Consider the following 14,399-nt stretch of genomic DNA (forward strand, 5'->3'; position numbering starts at 1 on the left):
CATATTGGCAACATAAACGGGCAAGGAATCCTGTTGAGATGACTGGTAGTTGCTTGATCTCGGCTGGCTTTGGGTAGTTGATGGTTAGTTTACCATAGTCAGACAGGCTTAATTGGATCGACATCAACTGAGATAACTCGTCTGAGTTCACTTGAGAATGAGAAGACATTAGAGGATGAAGGAGAAGACCAGGGGTTGAGAAGATAGTTCTAGGTTGGAAGAAGATGAACCTTACTGCTTATAAGGGAAGGGGAGAGCCTCTAAGGCTTCTGCATGTCGAGGCTCTACCCACGTGTATCCTCTAACTGTCAAATCTTACCTTCTTCCCTAAATATCCGTCCATAAAGCTACCACTTGGACGTTTGTGGTAATCAAAACCAGAAAGGGAAGGCCTAGCGTCGATCTTACCTTGGAATCCGGCGCATGCGTGAGGCTTGATGAGTAGCTTGTCTTGGTAACCAGCTTAGCTATTCCCCATATACTTAAGACTAATTAATGTAAGACAGATGTTAAAAGATTGTTAGAGTTGCTTACCTTATTCTCTTGATCTTCTTTGTTGTTGATTCCCGAGAGAGAATACGGCTAGGAATGTTGGTCGCCCCTAAATCTTTTCGTGTGATTCTCTGTCTTGCCTTAGATTCTTCTTGATTATGCTTCTTGATGTTGAAGCCGAAGGTCGGTGAAGTTAATACATCCGGGTGTTACTTGGTGTCTGACTACTCTATGCGTGTTTCAATGGTTAAAAGGTGATCTTGGAGTTGATGTTATCTTGTATTTCATGTGATAGATAAGCTGGATCTCGGCTTTAATGGCTGCTAGGGTTACAGAAAAGGAGAGTTTGAGAGTTTCTCCGGCTGACGTCAGCCCAGACTCTCTCTCTCCTCAAAAAACCCTTGTCACTCTCTCTACCACATTTTGCTTGTTAATTAGTTCATCTTTCTTCCATCCTTGGAAACACCTCAAGTGTTATTTTTATTGTTTCCACTAAGGCAAATCAAAAACACATTTTTCTTTTCCTTGTGTTTAGGTTAAGAAGTCGTTCAGTATTTGTTTAGGCTAGCGTTACATGCCCGAACTTATCGAAGTTGCACAAACCAATACAAACTCACATGAACGTATGCAAATCTCACTCGTACAAACTTAAATAACCCCTTGCAAACTTTAAAGCCGAAGAGCAAAAATTGATGGCATCTTTTCAGCAAAGAAGAGGTTAATTCGCAAGTTTGGGCCTTTTTTAGAGGAAAAGAAATCACCTACCAGGAAACTTTTGTTGTCCCTGGAACTCTTAAAGTTGGGGTTTTCTGCACAGTTTGATCTTCAAACAAATTCATTACAGATTCTGACTACATGAATAATAAAAAGTTTTTAACATTTCTCATAGATTATGTATACATATCAATATATTCATATAAACTGCAATTCTGCCTAAATATGTTATAATGAAAAGCTTAATCAGAAAATTAACCATAAACAAAAAGATAGCTAATTCTGTATACCATTTTGACTTTGTCCTGGATTTTCTTCAAAGGGTAGTCGAAACTTCTGCCTGCTTATTTCGATTAGGACCCCGAAATACTGTCAGTAAAAAAAAATTACCTGCACAATACTAGTTTTCTTGATGATCTGCTTTCACTTTATCTTTTCATAAACCCTTGTTTGATTGTTGCAGAATTCGGCGAAGTTCTTCTGCAATTCCTGATAAGAGAGCTGGTTTTCGAATTACACCATTCATACCCATCTGCAAACATTTTTCTGCCAAATCCTCGTCGGCGCTTGCTGTAAGAGCAACAATCAATGGCCAATTCCTGCTTCGGAACTTTCTAATTCTCATTGCAATATCAAATCCATCCATCTCGGGCATATGAAGATCTAAAATAACGATATGGAAAGAAGTTCCCGGTGAACCCAAAGAGCTCAAACATTGAAGCCCTGAGGAAACAGCGGTTACATCACAACCAAGCTTCTCAAGTAGTTTACGGGTCACAGCTCTGTTAATTTCGTCGTTATCGACTAATATTACTTGGAGCCCTCTAAATAGAGAGTTTGAAAGTGGTTCTGAAGATAACCCTCCTGGTTCGAAGCTAGTTCCCCCTATGGATAATTGGATTTGAAATCTTAGTATTATGGCCATGCTTTGAACTAGGCCATGGGAGTTTGGAATCACCCAAATGTTGCCTTGCATCATCTGCAATTAGTTAGAAAAGATTCAATAATCATAAGCAATTTAAAGGCGTCCTAAATAAATATCAATTGCTTCGAAAGAAATAAAAACAATCTGGGTGATCTTTTATCCGTTCTAGCTAGACTTAAACACCCTGATATAATTCAGTTGCTCAACCACAAATTGGATACTGATCGAGAACAAATAAATCACAACAAATAAGCATTTATGGAGTTCAATCTTACTAATTGTAACGATTTGCGATAATTATAACTACTATCACTAGACCAAATCGATTGTGCAGATATGGCATTTAGAAATTTGAAGTTTATGATGAATAAATAATATAAAGACAGAATATTTCTACCAAATAAGCATTTATGGAGTTCAATCTTACTAATTCTAGCGATTTGCGATAAGTATAACTACTATCTCGAGACCAAATCGATAGTGCAGATATACCATTTAGAAATTTGAAGTTTATGATGAATAAATAATATAAAGACAAAATATTTCTATCGTGTGAGGATATTCTCCAAGATTTCAGATCATAATGTAAGGCAATATTTCAGCTGATTGCATAATTAATAGACAGAAGAGATAAAAGGATTCTTACCCGTACAAGCTTTTTGCAGACACTAAAACTCAAGCTCCCCTCGAGTCCCTCGCTACTATTTTTTCTACTAGTAAACTGCCCAGATGACGATATTGTGCTATCTGTTGATGTTGAAGCTCCATCGTCACTAATCCCAATTTCAAGCTTAATATAAGCATATCCATCTGTAGATCCTGGTCTCCAAACTGCCCATCTTTGATCATTCCACCCATCATTCCCACTCACCAAACATACACGAAAAGTTATTGACTTTCCTGAACAAGATCCATTTAATAGATTCCCAACCATATGAAGTATAACCTGAAATATCCGCCTTTCATCGCCAATTACCCGGTCAGGCAATGAACTATTAATCTCAATTTTAAAACCAAAACCCTTACTGACACAAAGCCCATTTGCAAGACAAGCTGCTTCTTTTATCATGGAATGAAGCCCGAAAGATCTCATCTCTAATGGAAGTCTACCTTTATCCTTATCCGAAATCTCCATTATATCATTTATCAAAGTCGAAAGAACACTACTAGTTTTGACCATCGAGTCAACAATTAGTTGTTGTTCAATGCCCAGATTTTCTTGTTGTAACATCGAAAGTAAACCTGAGATCGAATGCATTGGTCTCCTCATCCCATGACTCATAACCTTCTGGAACGAAGTTCGAGCTTGACTTGCCATTACTGCATCTTTTCTTGCTTGTTGTAATGCACGATTCTGCTCTTCGAGTGTTTCTCTCATCAATTGAGATTCTTCCAATACGGCAGCATGAGAAAGAGCAACAGCTACTTGGTCAGCAACTACTTCGATAATCTCCAATTCATGATAACTCCAAACTCTAACTTCCGCATTTGGAAGAACCAAAACCAGTATGGCATAACAAGCTTGGATTAATTCCGGGGTTCCTCCTTTAAAGTTCGAAACTCTCAACATCGGCATTCTAATGGCAGCCACAGCACCAGGTTCGCCGTCTACACAACTACTAGCCATACCAAGAGCTGAATCGGATTTCAAAATTTTCACTCCTTTGTTTTCCTTGATCTCTCTGACATCTGGATCACTAGTTGGGATAGCAAGATGGGATAAACTAGAGGAATCTCTACCGTGCAATTCATGGGTTAGATTCATCACTGTCTTGTCTTCATTTGGCATCCAAACTGCACAATTTTGAAGATCTAATGTCTTTGATAACTCAACTAAGGTGGTATATAAAATGGTATGCCTATCAAGAGACTTTCGGATTTCTCGAGTAAGCATTCGAACATGTATACTTGTTTCTTTCTGTTGTTTCATCATCTCAACTTCTCTATCTAGCTCCCACGCTTTCTTCTTCAAGAAGAGCTCTCTTACCTTTACTTTAAGAAGCAAAGGAATGAGAGTAATAAGAGTAATTGCCGTCGCACATGAAACAAGAGCAGTGAGAAACTTGAAGATTGTGAGAGCAAGCATCAACTGAAATGTGTGTGGCGCATAAGTCCACCCATTGAGCAAATGGGTTAAACCACATAGAACTATAAAAGCAATGAACTGAGATAATACCCATTTGAAAGGAACATTTGAACAGCTAAGGAAGTATAAAAGTTCAATGGGTATCGAAAAATAAGCTATTGCTATCAAGAAATCACTAGCTTTCTGACATTGTAAAATGTTTTCCACACTCCATAGACCTTCATCTTCGTCGCAATTACATCTCGGAAAACCATTGTCGACGGCAGAAACAGATAATATGAGAGAGGAAATCAATAATCCAGTAGCTATTACTTTGAACATTGCATCTGAGTAATGCCTTCTTCCTTCCTTATGCTTCTTCAATCCATTTGGTATAGACAAAAGATCCAATCTTCTAAAACCCTGATGCAAAACATTGAAAACAATAAATCCTTTGCACTAATCAAAATAGAGAGATGGGTAGAGAGAGATAGAGAGAGATTGAAGTTCAAGATCTATACTCCATCAAAGATGTTACAGAAAAAACCAAAAGAAAAACATAAAATAAAATAAAAGAGGAAACCCATTTGCTAGATTTCAAGATCTAATATATACCCATAATCCAAAATCTCAATAAAATATCAAAGAAATTTCATTTCATTTCTTTATTTAAGTTTTTACCCTTTTTACTCAAAGTTATTAGTAACTATTATCTATGTCTGTGAAACAACATGATATCTTATCAAAAACTAAAAAAAATAAAAATAAAGTAAATAAAAGGGTATTTAAAAAAAAAACTAATCTGATTAGAAAATAAACTCACCTTCAGATCTTATCTTTTTGCATGCCTAGGTTTTCAATGAAACTAGTTGTTGATTTTGGTGGATCTCAATAATACTTTTATTTTTCCTCTAAATTTTCAGAACAATACCAAAACCTCCAAAACCCACCTATCAACCTTCTATTAATATACCAATAAGACTAAATAAATCATACCCTTAACTTGATTCATCAAAGAAAATCAACCCAATGAAACAGAAGATAAAACAGCCATTGAATCTCAAAAACGCTTAAAAACTCAAGTAAGAGAGTAAAAGTTGATGTTTTGAGTTCTGGGTTTTTGATACAACAGATCATATTAACAGAGATGATGATGAAGAAGAAGAAGAGATTGGTAAAAAAAATTTCTCTCTCATTTGCATCTATCTATCTTTATTTCTTACTTTTGGATGTTTTTCGAATTTCAAACGTGCGTTTCAGGGAAACATATAGAGGGAGGGACAAGTGAGAGGTCTGAGAAACCAAACAATAGTAGAGAGAGAGAGTTTTTTTAGAGAGAGAGAGGGAGTCTTAAAGGGAAGATGGGCCCACATTAATTTTTGATTTAATATTCTTTTATAGAACATGAACCGAACCTGGACGCTTAGAAGCACTTACTTACTCAACGTCCTCGTCAGAGCTGTAAAAAAGAGAAGGATAACTGTACTATTTCTATTTCTCTCTCTACTTTCCTTTTTTTTTTCTCTCACTTCTCTATCAATTTTTTTCTTTTTCTCTTTCACTACAATTTCCTGTTGGGATTAAGGTGTCCATCTATTATAAGATGTGAAAATTGTTTCAAAGGGCTTCTCTCGAGTTCACTTTATTTTGAAGTACCTGATTTATAGCCGTTAGATCTTCTGTTCCTTACACAGGGAGAATGATGAATGGCAATGGAAATGATGGATACTTAGGTTGATACTAGATTCACGTGTCAACACTTTGCTAAGTGGTTGATAGTGTTGACATAAACTCCAAAATTTGTGGGGTCTTTGGACTGTGGACACTTCTGATTATCAATTTAACTTCGGCGGTTATCGTGTTTATCACATCTTTATGATGTATAAATGTCTTGTAACGACTAACATAGATCGTAGTCAATTTCTCAAAAGAAACAAGAGATGCTAGATCCACATTTGATAGTTGGTAAAGGTTGAGTACGGGAAAGATATTAATCGAGAAAAATTAATAAATCGTCATATCTTTACCCTAAAAAAATAATGTTGAAAATACTTTAATATTTAAAATCAGTCCATTAAAGATTAAAAAAAATATTTAGTTAAAGAACTTATTTCCCTATCTAAAAACTCAAAACAAATGCTGGAATAAAATTTGGAGAAAAAATTTCGGACAAAGTAACAAAAATATTCCCACAATTTCGACCATTATGGCCAAAATATGTTCGATATTTAGACTATTGTGACAGAAATATTTCATCTTTACCAATAAAAAGTGATTGTAATTATAGCAACAAATAAAAAAAGTGATCATGGTGGCTGAAATTTTATACTTTTTGAGATAAATCTTAATCATCATTTATTTAATAACAAATAATAAATGCGTTACATAAGAAAGATGATGAGAAAAACTTGAGAGTACAAAAGAATATAGTGTTTATAGTTCGTGGTTGCTGGTTGTAGAAGATGTTATAACAGGGGTTTTGTTAAATATGTTGATCTAAGGAAGAAGAACATGAATAAAAGGAAATACTGATACAAGATTGGGCCGAAGACCCAATTTTACAAAAACAATTAATTAAAAAGACAAGTTATATTTTTTTTGTTAAAAACCTAAATTTTGTTTTTTTTTTGTTAAAAACTCAAATATTTGTATTTTGTTTGGTTAAAACCTCATTATTTTTTACAAACGTGTTGCAAGGCGCTGGAAAGCTGTTGTAAGGTATTGCAAGACGCTCCAAAATTGTTGCAAAGCAGTTTAAAAGTTGTCGCAAGACGCTGCAAAGCTTTCGCAAGGTGTTGCAAATTAAAAAAGTACTTAGGGAACTGAAGACTAAAAAAAGTTGACTGATCATTTTTAACCAAAGTCCAAATTTTTTGGGAGTTTTGACCAAATTTCCCGTACGGATACTCATTATTTTAATTTTTAGCTTTTATCCTAATAATAATTATCCACATATTCTTTTTGGTTTGTTTGGAAACCAACAAGAATCCTACAATTTATAATTTTCTATGATTTATTTATTTTTAAAAACATCTTAATTTTTTTAAATCCGTTTTGTCGATAAAAAACATTGTTTTTTTACCCGAAAACTTTTTTTCAGAAACAGTTTTTTCTTTACCAAAATATTTTTTTTCTGAAAACCGTTTCTTTTCCTGGATTTTTTTTTCTCGGATACCTTTTTTTATCACGAGAACATTTTTTCCACGAAACTGGTTTTTAAACACAAACTTTCTTTAAGGAAATTGTTTTGCACGAAAATCAATTTTTTTTTTCACGAAAACTTTTCTTTTTTCGAGAAAACTATTTTCTCTGAGAATCGTTTTTTTCCGATTTTTTGAAAAAGCAACTTACGAAAAAACGATTTCTGACAGCAGTTTATGAAAAAACGGCTTCTGAAAAAAACGGGTTCCGTGAAAATGTTGTTCTTGTATAAAAAAAAATCAGGGGAAAAGACAATTTTTGTTGAAGAAAAATAGTTTTGGGGGAAAACATTTTTTTAAAGGGTCCATGGGTATAAGGCCCAACATAATGTTCAAAAAGAATTTGGGGTCCAATCTTCCCAAAAAATTTGTTTTTAGTCCTTTTGCACTTTGAACCCAAAAACCCTTACTATATAAACTCAAATTCCGTCCATATCCCTGTACAGGTTTCCCGTTATATTTAAATTGGGGACGGACTAAAATGCAAATAGCATTTTTGTAGCGTGAGTTATGGTATTAATTAGGATATAACGGATATTTCCAAATCAATTTTCTCTCTCTTCTTTACAGATTTAGAAATCAAATCAGAACTACCTCTTCCCAAAATCGATTCGTAACCAAAACCCTAAAAAAACAAAACACCATCACCACTGGAAAGGTAAAATCGCTCGTTTTTCTTTAACTGATTATGTTTCAAAGGTTTTTCAGGTGAAAAGGTAAGATTCTACATTAAAACGAAACTTTTTTCGAAACGGTTCAAACTCGAACCATGATTACTTTCAGGTGAATTCTATATAAATCTGATTTTGCATGGTTATTTTCCATTGTAATGAAATTTGTCTCATCATTTTGGTAGGATTTTGTGTAGTTTCTTATGGTTTTTTCTTGTATGCTTTCGGTTTTGGGGGTTGAGGGTTTATTTTGTTCCATTGGTTTTGGGTAATGTTTTATAAATTATGAGTTATGTATCATGAAAAATAGTTTTATGATTTTGTAAGTCGATTATCTCATCTTATATTACATTTATTTTTCAAAACCCTAACAGTTTAGGCGTTAAACCACTAAACTGGAAATTCGACTACGGACCAACTAGTGTTTCCTCAAATCCGAGTCAATTTCTGAGTCACTCAATCAGGTAGTTTGACTCCAAATGCATAATGGTGAAAACAAATTTCATGTTGGGTTATTTCCCAAATAACCCCCAACTTTGTGATCAGTTTCCTGCTTAGCCCCCTACTTTATCAAAAATACCTAGATGGCCTCCTTTTTTAGATTCCGTTATAACACCGTTAATTAGTCATCATGTATCTCTCCTCCACCTCATCTTCTCTCTCTGCCACCTCATCTTCTCGCAACCTCATCTTCTCGCTATAACATCTTCTCGCCACCTCATCATCTTCACCGGCGACCTTCAAACATAAAAATAAAAAAAATTCCTTTCTCTCTAAAAAATTTTTTGTTTAAAAGAAAAATCTCTGCCTCTAGATCTGCGCAACAACAAATTTTTTTGGTCGGCGACCTTCGGCGGTGACGATGATGAGGTGGCAGAGAGAAATGATTAGATGGAGGAGAGAGAGATGGTGACTAATTAACGGTGTTATAACGGAATCTAAAAAAGGGGACCATCTGGGTATTTTTTTATAAAGTAGGGGGCTAGGCAGGAAACAGGTCACAAAGTTAGGGGGATGTTTGGGAAATAACCCAAAAGTTTATATGAAACGAGTTTTTTGTTTAACATTTAAACAATTTTGTTTTACGAAATACTTATAATTTATTAAAAATAACATGAAACTGTTGTTGTGCAGGAGGTTTAAAATGACACTGAAAACAAAAGGTACACCTAAAGATTCGAAGAAATCAACACCAGTAAGGAAGAGTCCTTTAAAGAGGAACTCTGTTGTTGAAGAAGTTGCTAGAAGAAAGAACTCGAAAACTAAAGCAACCCCAATTACCGAGGTAATATTTTGGAAAGGTATAATAAAATTTTAAAACAGTATGCATCAATGATTCAGTATGTATTATTTGTAAATGAGTAAATGTAATTTGTTGTACATCTGACATAATTTTTGAAACAGTATGATCAATTGATACAGTATGTATTATTTGTAAATGTGTACCTGTTTAAACAACAGTATATGATTTTTAGTTTGTCATTAAAAAACTTGAAAATGTGGATAAAGTATAAATTGGCCGACATAAACTATGATGATAATACGTAAATTATGGATAATGCATTTATTTAACTGTTTCATTATTTTTGTGTTGTGTCTTTGTATGTATTAGAATTTTAGAAAGAAGATGTTGTAATCAGCATATGTATGAGTAATAACGAAAAACAAAAGTTGAAATATTGTAATTGTTGAGTGTTATTACCTTTGACCGGGAAAGAATGAATCTACCCATGATGCAGGGTCTAGGGATTGCAAGAATGCAACAAATTTAGAACCCCCAAATTTGTATCATCTGGTTAATATAGAATTATACTCAGACTCAGGAAGAGCCCAAGCAGCCTTGAAAATCAAGGTTTGATGTGTTGTTGGGAAAATATTTTTAACACCGTTGATAATACCATTGTGACGGTCTGAAATAAATGTATGTCTTTTCCATATTCACAGCATTGCGTAAATGCCTTAAAAACCAATCCCAATTAAGGTTGTTCTCCACATAAACAATAGCATAAGCGAATGAAAATAGACTTGAAAAAGTATATTGTGTAAGAATAATGTATAATAGTTTAGCATTACAATTCTGAACTTTGTAGTAAAGTATGCATAATGTTGAAGAAAGAATGGGATGTTTATGAAGAAATATGCAGATGTAGAACACAGTACGTAACCTATTGAAACAATTACATGTAATTTGAATAATAGAATTTCAGTAAGTTTAGGGCTTACCATTGTTTCCATCTTTGGCAACAACAGCGAGAATGCAACTGTTAAAACGAGATTTGCAAAAAGTCTCATCCACATACAGGGGCGTGTTTGAGGGGGTGCGACCGGTGCCGTCGCACCGGCCCCCCTCAAACCACATAATTTTCTTATAGAGATAGGGGCCCCTAAATTCCGATTAGTTATATTAATTTAGCAGTACACAATGAAACAAGATTGTGATGTAGTTGAATTGGTAAACCTCTTGAGTGTTAACAAAGAGGTCTCAAGTTCAATCCACCCAACAGTCACTTTCTTGTTTATTTTATGAACTCGTTATTATCTCCAACTGTTTCTAACAACAACTATTTTCTTCACAAAAAAATAACAACTATTAGTTATGGTATTAAGTTATGGATAAAGTGATAAACTATTAGTTTAGTTTGTATGTTTATGAAGTCGAATACTTATTGTTCTATCTTTTCGTGGAAGGAGTGTTGTCAAATGTGTATGGTTTTTGCATAGAAGTATTTGGGATGAAAAAATACACAACTTAGAATAAGTATTCAACTTCACGGAAGGAGTTAAACTTTTTTTTCTTATCGAACTTAGTTTCTTAAGAGATAATTACTAAACGTATAATGTGTGAAAAGAGTTTACGTTTTGATATCAGTGGAGAAAGGGCCCCAAATATTTTTTTCGCACCGGGCCCCCAAATTCTCGGCCACGCCACTGTCCACATATATAACAGGTCGACAATATTCAAATCCAACTATGCAATGTGGTGCAATTAAAATTCTTTGGAATTTCCGAGTTACATCGTCAACTTCTAGTTGAACAATGTTATTTGGATTTGTACGGGAGAAGGCCTTAGCATACCATTTAAGTTTTGCATATGAATCTCCTTATTGACCAAATGCTTCGTTCATTGTAACTTTCTTACCCTCAGTGTAGTAATATGAAAGTTGGACACCGTAGTCTTTCAAAAAATCCTTCTTCAAACTTGCTGTGGAACGATCGGGATTTTAGGGAACGTCATCGAGAAGAAGCTTACCAACAAAAGAGCTGTTAATTTTTGGTTTCTTGCTCTTTTTAATGAAATCAGCACAGTCATGTTTCATTCCCATTTCTTTCAAGATGAACATTGATTCGCATTTCAATGGTGCCATCCATGTACTCTCAATTTGCAGTCTTGAACAGGACAAACAACAGTTACACGTTTTAAATCATTTTTGATGAATTTGAAAAAATCCCCTGTGTTTATACTATATTGTCGAAGAGCATATCGAAATGCTTTTGCACCACCAGGAAACAACTGTCCAACTTCAGTAAAGATTTTATCTCAACCATCAGATTTTAGTTTCGTAGTCTTAGGTTGGATGATTCTGTAGGAAATTCCATCAGTAAAATCAAATATACACAAAGAAAAATATATATATATTTGTCAACAAAACATATAATTTACTACAAATGACATGTATAATAAAGTAAATTATGTATAATGTTTGTAAAAATTAATCAGGTATTGGAGACTAACAGAACTTTAGTCTGAATAACAAGACCCCTGTTATGTGAAAAACTATGTGTGAGTACAATAAATTACATATAATGTTTAAACAATTACACGATGTTTACATTCTGGTACAAAAAAATCAAATGAAATCTTCACTAATTTATGATGTTAATGTTAAAGTACATATAATTGTTTGCACAATACACATTGTTTACATTCTGTTACAAAAATATTGTACGGAATCTTATTTGGTTCAAATGTGTCATGCACAAGAAATTATACAAAATTTATTATAAAGTACAAATTGTTTCCTTTCTGCTAGGAAAAAACGTACGAAATCTTCTCTGGTTCAGAAATGATATGGTTACAGCGATCTGATATGAAGAAATGCTCTAAAATCGACATCTTTAACCTAAATCTAATGAAAAATCAAATGATAATTGGATATAAACATAACATAATCGAATATAATGAATTAGTAAATAAGGATTAAACATTAAGATCATAAACCAGTAATGAAAATCTTAGAGAGAGAAAATCATGATTAATGATGAATTTTTGAAAAGATGATACAGAGATGAAAATCGATTATAATGAAATTAGGAAATATCTTTAAAGATGATGATGAAAAACAGTAAATAGAAAGATTAAACTTGTTACCTTAACCTAAGAATCAACTGTTGATCGTAAATAAGAGTACGAACTGAAGAAATAGAAATAGAAATAGAAATCGAGATTTCAGCTGGCGTAATAGTTGGGAATGAGATCTCAAGCTTCTTCAAATCAAGATTGAATATAGGTTTCAGTTTGTGGAAGAGAAAAGTGGTTTCCGTTTTGAAGATGAATGAAGATAATGGTTTTTGTTTAGGATCGTGATTGGTGAGAGAAAGTGGTAGATAAAAATGGAAAACGGATATTTAGAGAATTTGATGAAAAAGGAGTGCTTGATTATAAAGAAGGTTAGTATAGGTATTATGATTTAATAAAAAAATCTAGGGATTTGTGTTTTCTCTATAGATGGATACAAATGGACTAGATTTCCATTTTTGTTAATATTTTGGTTTATAAAACCATTTTAGAATCAGAGTGGATTAAATGCGTGTTTAAGGGTAGATTTTTGAACCTTTAGTAAAAAAATTTTTTTTTTTTTAAAATAACGATTTCTGAATAAAAAGGTTTCCGTAAAAAAAACGGTTTTTCGGGAAAAAAATGATGTGAGATAAAAAGGAAAAAGTTTCTGAAAAAAACGAGTTCGAAAAAGAAAAAAACGGGTTTTTGTGGAAAAATGATTTAATTTTGGGAAAAAAACATTTGACGGGAATAAAAGTTTCCGAAAAAAAAATGTGTTTTCATGAAAAAAAAAAGTGGTTTTAAAGTAGTATTTCTTTTATTTGATTTTTAGTTTGAAAGTTGGGTTTTAATAATGCAAAATCCTAACAAATCTTAGGGGGTGGGGTGGGATTTTGGTTCAGTACAAATTTTGGACTTAGAAATCCTTAGAATCCAAGAGTCCTAGTATTCTTGGTAATTAAACATAACAAAGAATCTTGATTCCTACTAAATCTCATTTTTGCATGGAATCTTCCAACCAAACCCACCAATAGTGTTTATAGTTTGTGGTAGTTGGTTGTAAAAGATGTCAAAAAAAAGGTTTTTTGTTAAATTTGTTGATCTAAGGAAGAAGAACACGAATAAAAGAAAATACAAACACCCAAAATTTACATCTATAAATTCAATTTCTTGAAATGTCTTTTCAAATGTGTACTAATATTGATTGAAAAAATAATTACCAAGATCTTATATTCTGTGATACATGTTACTAATTTAGGTTTGAACTCGTCAAATTTAATTTCAATACTCCTCTACCTTTAGCCTTCCCTGAAAATAGTTCAGAGTCTGTCACGGTATATAACTACAAAATGGGTAATAAAATGATAAGTAAAATGTAATATTCTTCTTCTGTAATATTCTTGTTTTCTAATTTTTATTTCTAATTTATCCCTTTGACTGTTAGGCCATGTTGCTCATTAACCTAATCTAGTTCGTCTTTGGAAACCCCACCAAGAGACTTTCTATAGAAACTTGTGTCTAACTCTAGTTGCAATTTGCCTGAAAACTCTCATATCTATTAGAATTGAATCCCCACCGTCCTGAGTTGGTAGTGGCCGAAGTGAACTAAAACTTTATGACTTCACTAAAGGAACGTATATAGACGGCTAGCTAGTTCCTCCACTTGACAAGAAAAAGTGAAGACGCGGATGCTCATGGGAACCGACCACAACCGTCTCTAATCGATCCGTCCCACTTTAAGGAGAGGTTCCTCCCGAGTCCCGACAAAGCCAAAGATTCTATTCTCCCACCAAAACAAGGTCTAGTAGAAATTCTTTTGTTGGTTGAGATTTATTTTCATGAATTTAGCACATGTAAAACGTGTAAGATTTGCTTATTGTATCAATGGTCCAAGTCCAAACCACGTTTCCTCCCCAAGGATTTTAGATAAAAAGGGATTGCGACTTTTTTTTTATGTTAGGGTCCGTTTGATACGTTAGAGGGTCTGAGTAAGGAAACCATTTTTTTTCTGATGAGAAAGAAAACCAATTTTTTTCTTATGAAATGAAACTTT

The 14,399-nt window shown here is 33.6% G+C and overlaps 1 protein-coding gene across 4 annotated transcripts; it reads right to left on the reverse strand.

The window, feature by feature from the left end:
• Positions 1–1,309: 1,309 nt before the first annotated feature.
• Positions 1,310–5,787, reverse strand: LOC147559054 (protein EIN4-like). 4 transcript variants are annotated; one of them, XM_086660828.1, is made up of 3 exons: positions 5,020–5,787; positions 2,778–4,619; positions 1,310–2,185 (listed from the first exon to the last, which is right to left on the reverse strand). In XM_086660828.1, exons 2-3 carry the CDS (start codon positions 4,536–4,538, stop codon positions 1,643–1,645), a joined length of 2,304 nt encoding a protein of 767 aa, XP_086516954.1. In that variant the 5' UTR covers positions 4,539–4,619; positions 5,020–5,787; the 3' UTR covers positions 1,310–1,642. The 4 variants fall into 4 exon arrangements, with proteins under 4 accessions (XP_086516954.1, XP_086516955.1, XP_086516956.1 ...); XM_086660829.1 differs by having other exon boundaries at positions 5,193–5,565; XM_086660830.1 differs by having other exon boundaries at positions 5,420–5,532.
• Between the last annotated feature and the right edge of the window lie 8,612 nt (positions 5,788–14,399).

Source organism: Eschscholzia californica, unplaced genomic scaffold (assembly GCF_041429995.1).
Source record: "Eschscholzia californica isolate CP2 unplaced genomic scaffold, dmEscCali1.0.p SCAF_2, whole genome shotgun sequence".
NCBI classification, from domain to species: Eukaryota; Viridiplantae; Streptophyta; class Magnoliopsida; order Ranunculales; family Papaveraceae; genus Eschscholzia; species Eschscholzia californica.

Bases quoted from the DNA above. Each gene is read 5' to 3' on its own strand.
- LOC147559054 (XM_086660827.1), bottom strand. From the start codon at position 4,783: ATGGGTTTCCTCTTTTATTTTATTTTATGTTTTTCTTTTGGTTTTTTC. The intron at 4,620-4,717 runs GTATAGATCTTG...GTTTTGCATCAG, and splicing joins TCTGTAACATCTTTGATGGA to GGTTTTAGAAGATTGGATCT. The intron at 2,186-2,777 runs GTAAGAATCCTT...AACTAATTGCAG, and splicing joins TCTGCAAAAAGCTTGTACGG to ATGATGCAAGGCAACATTTG.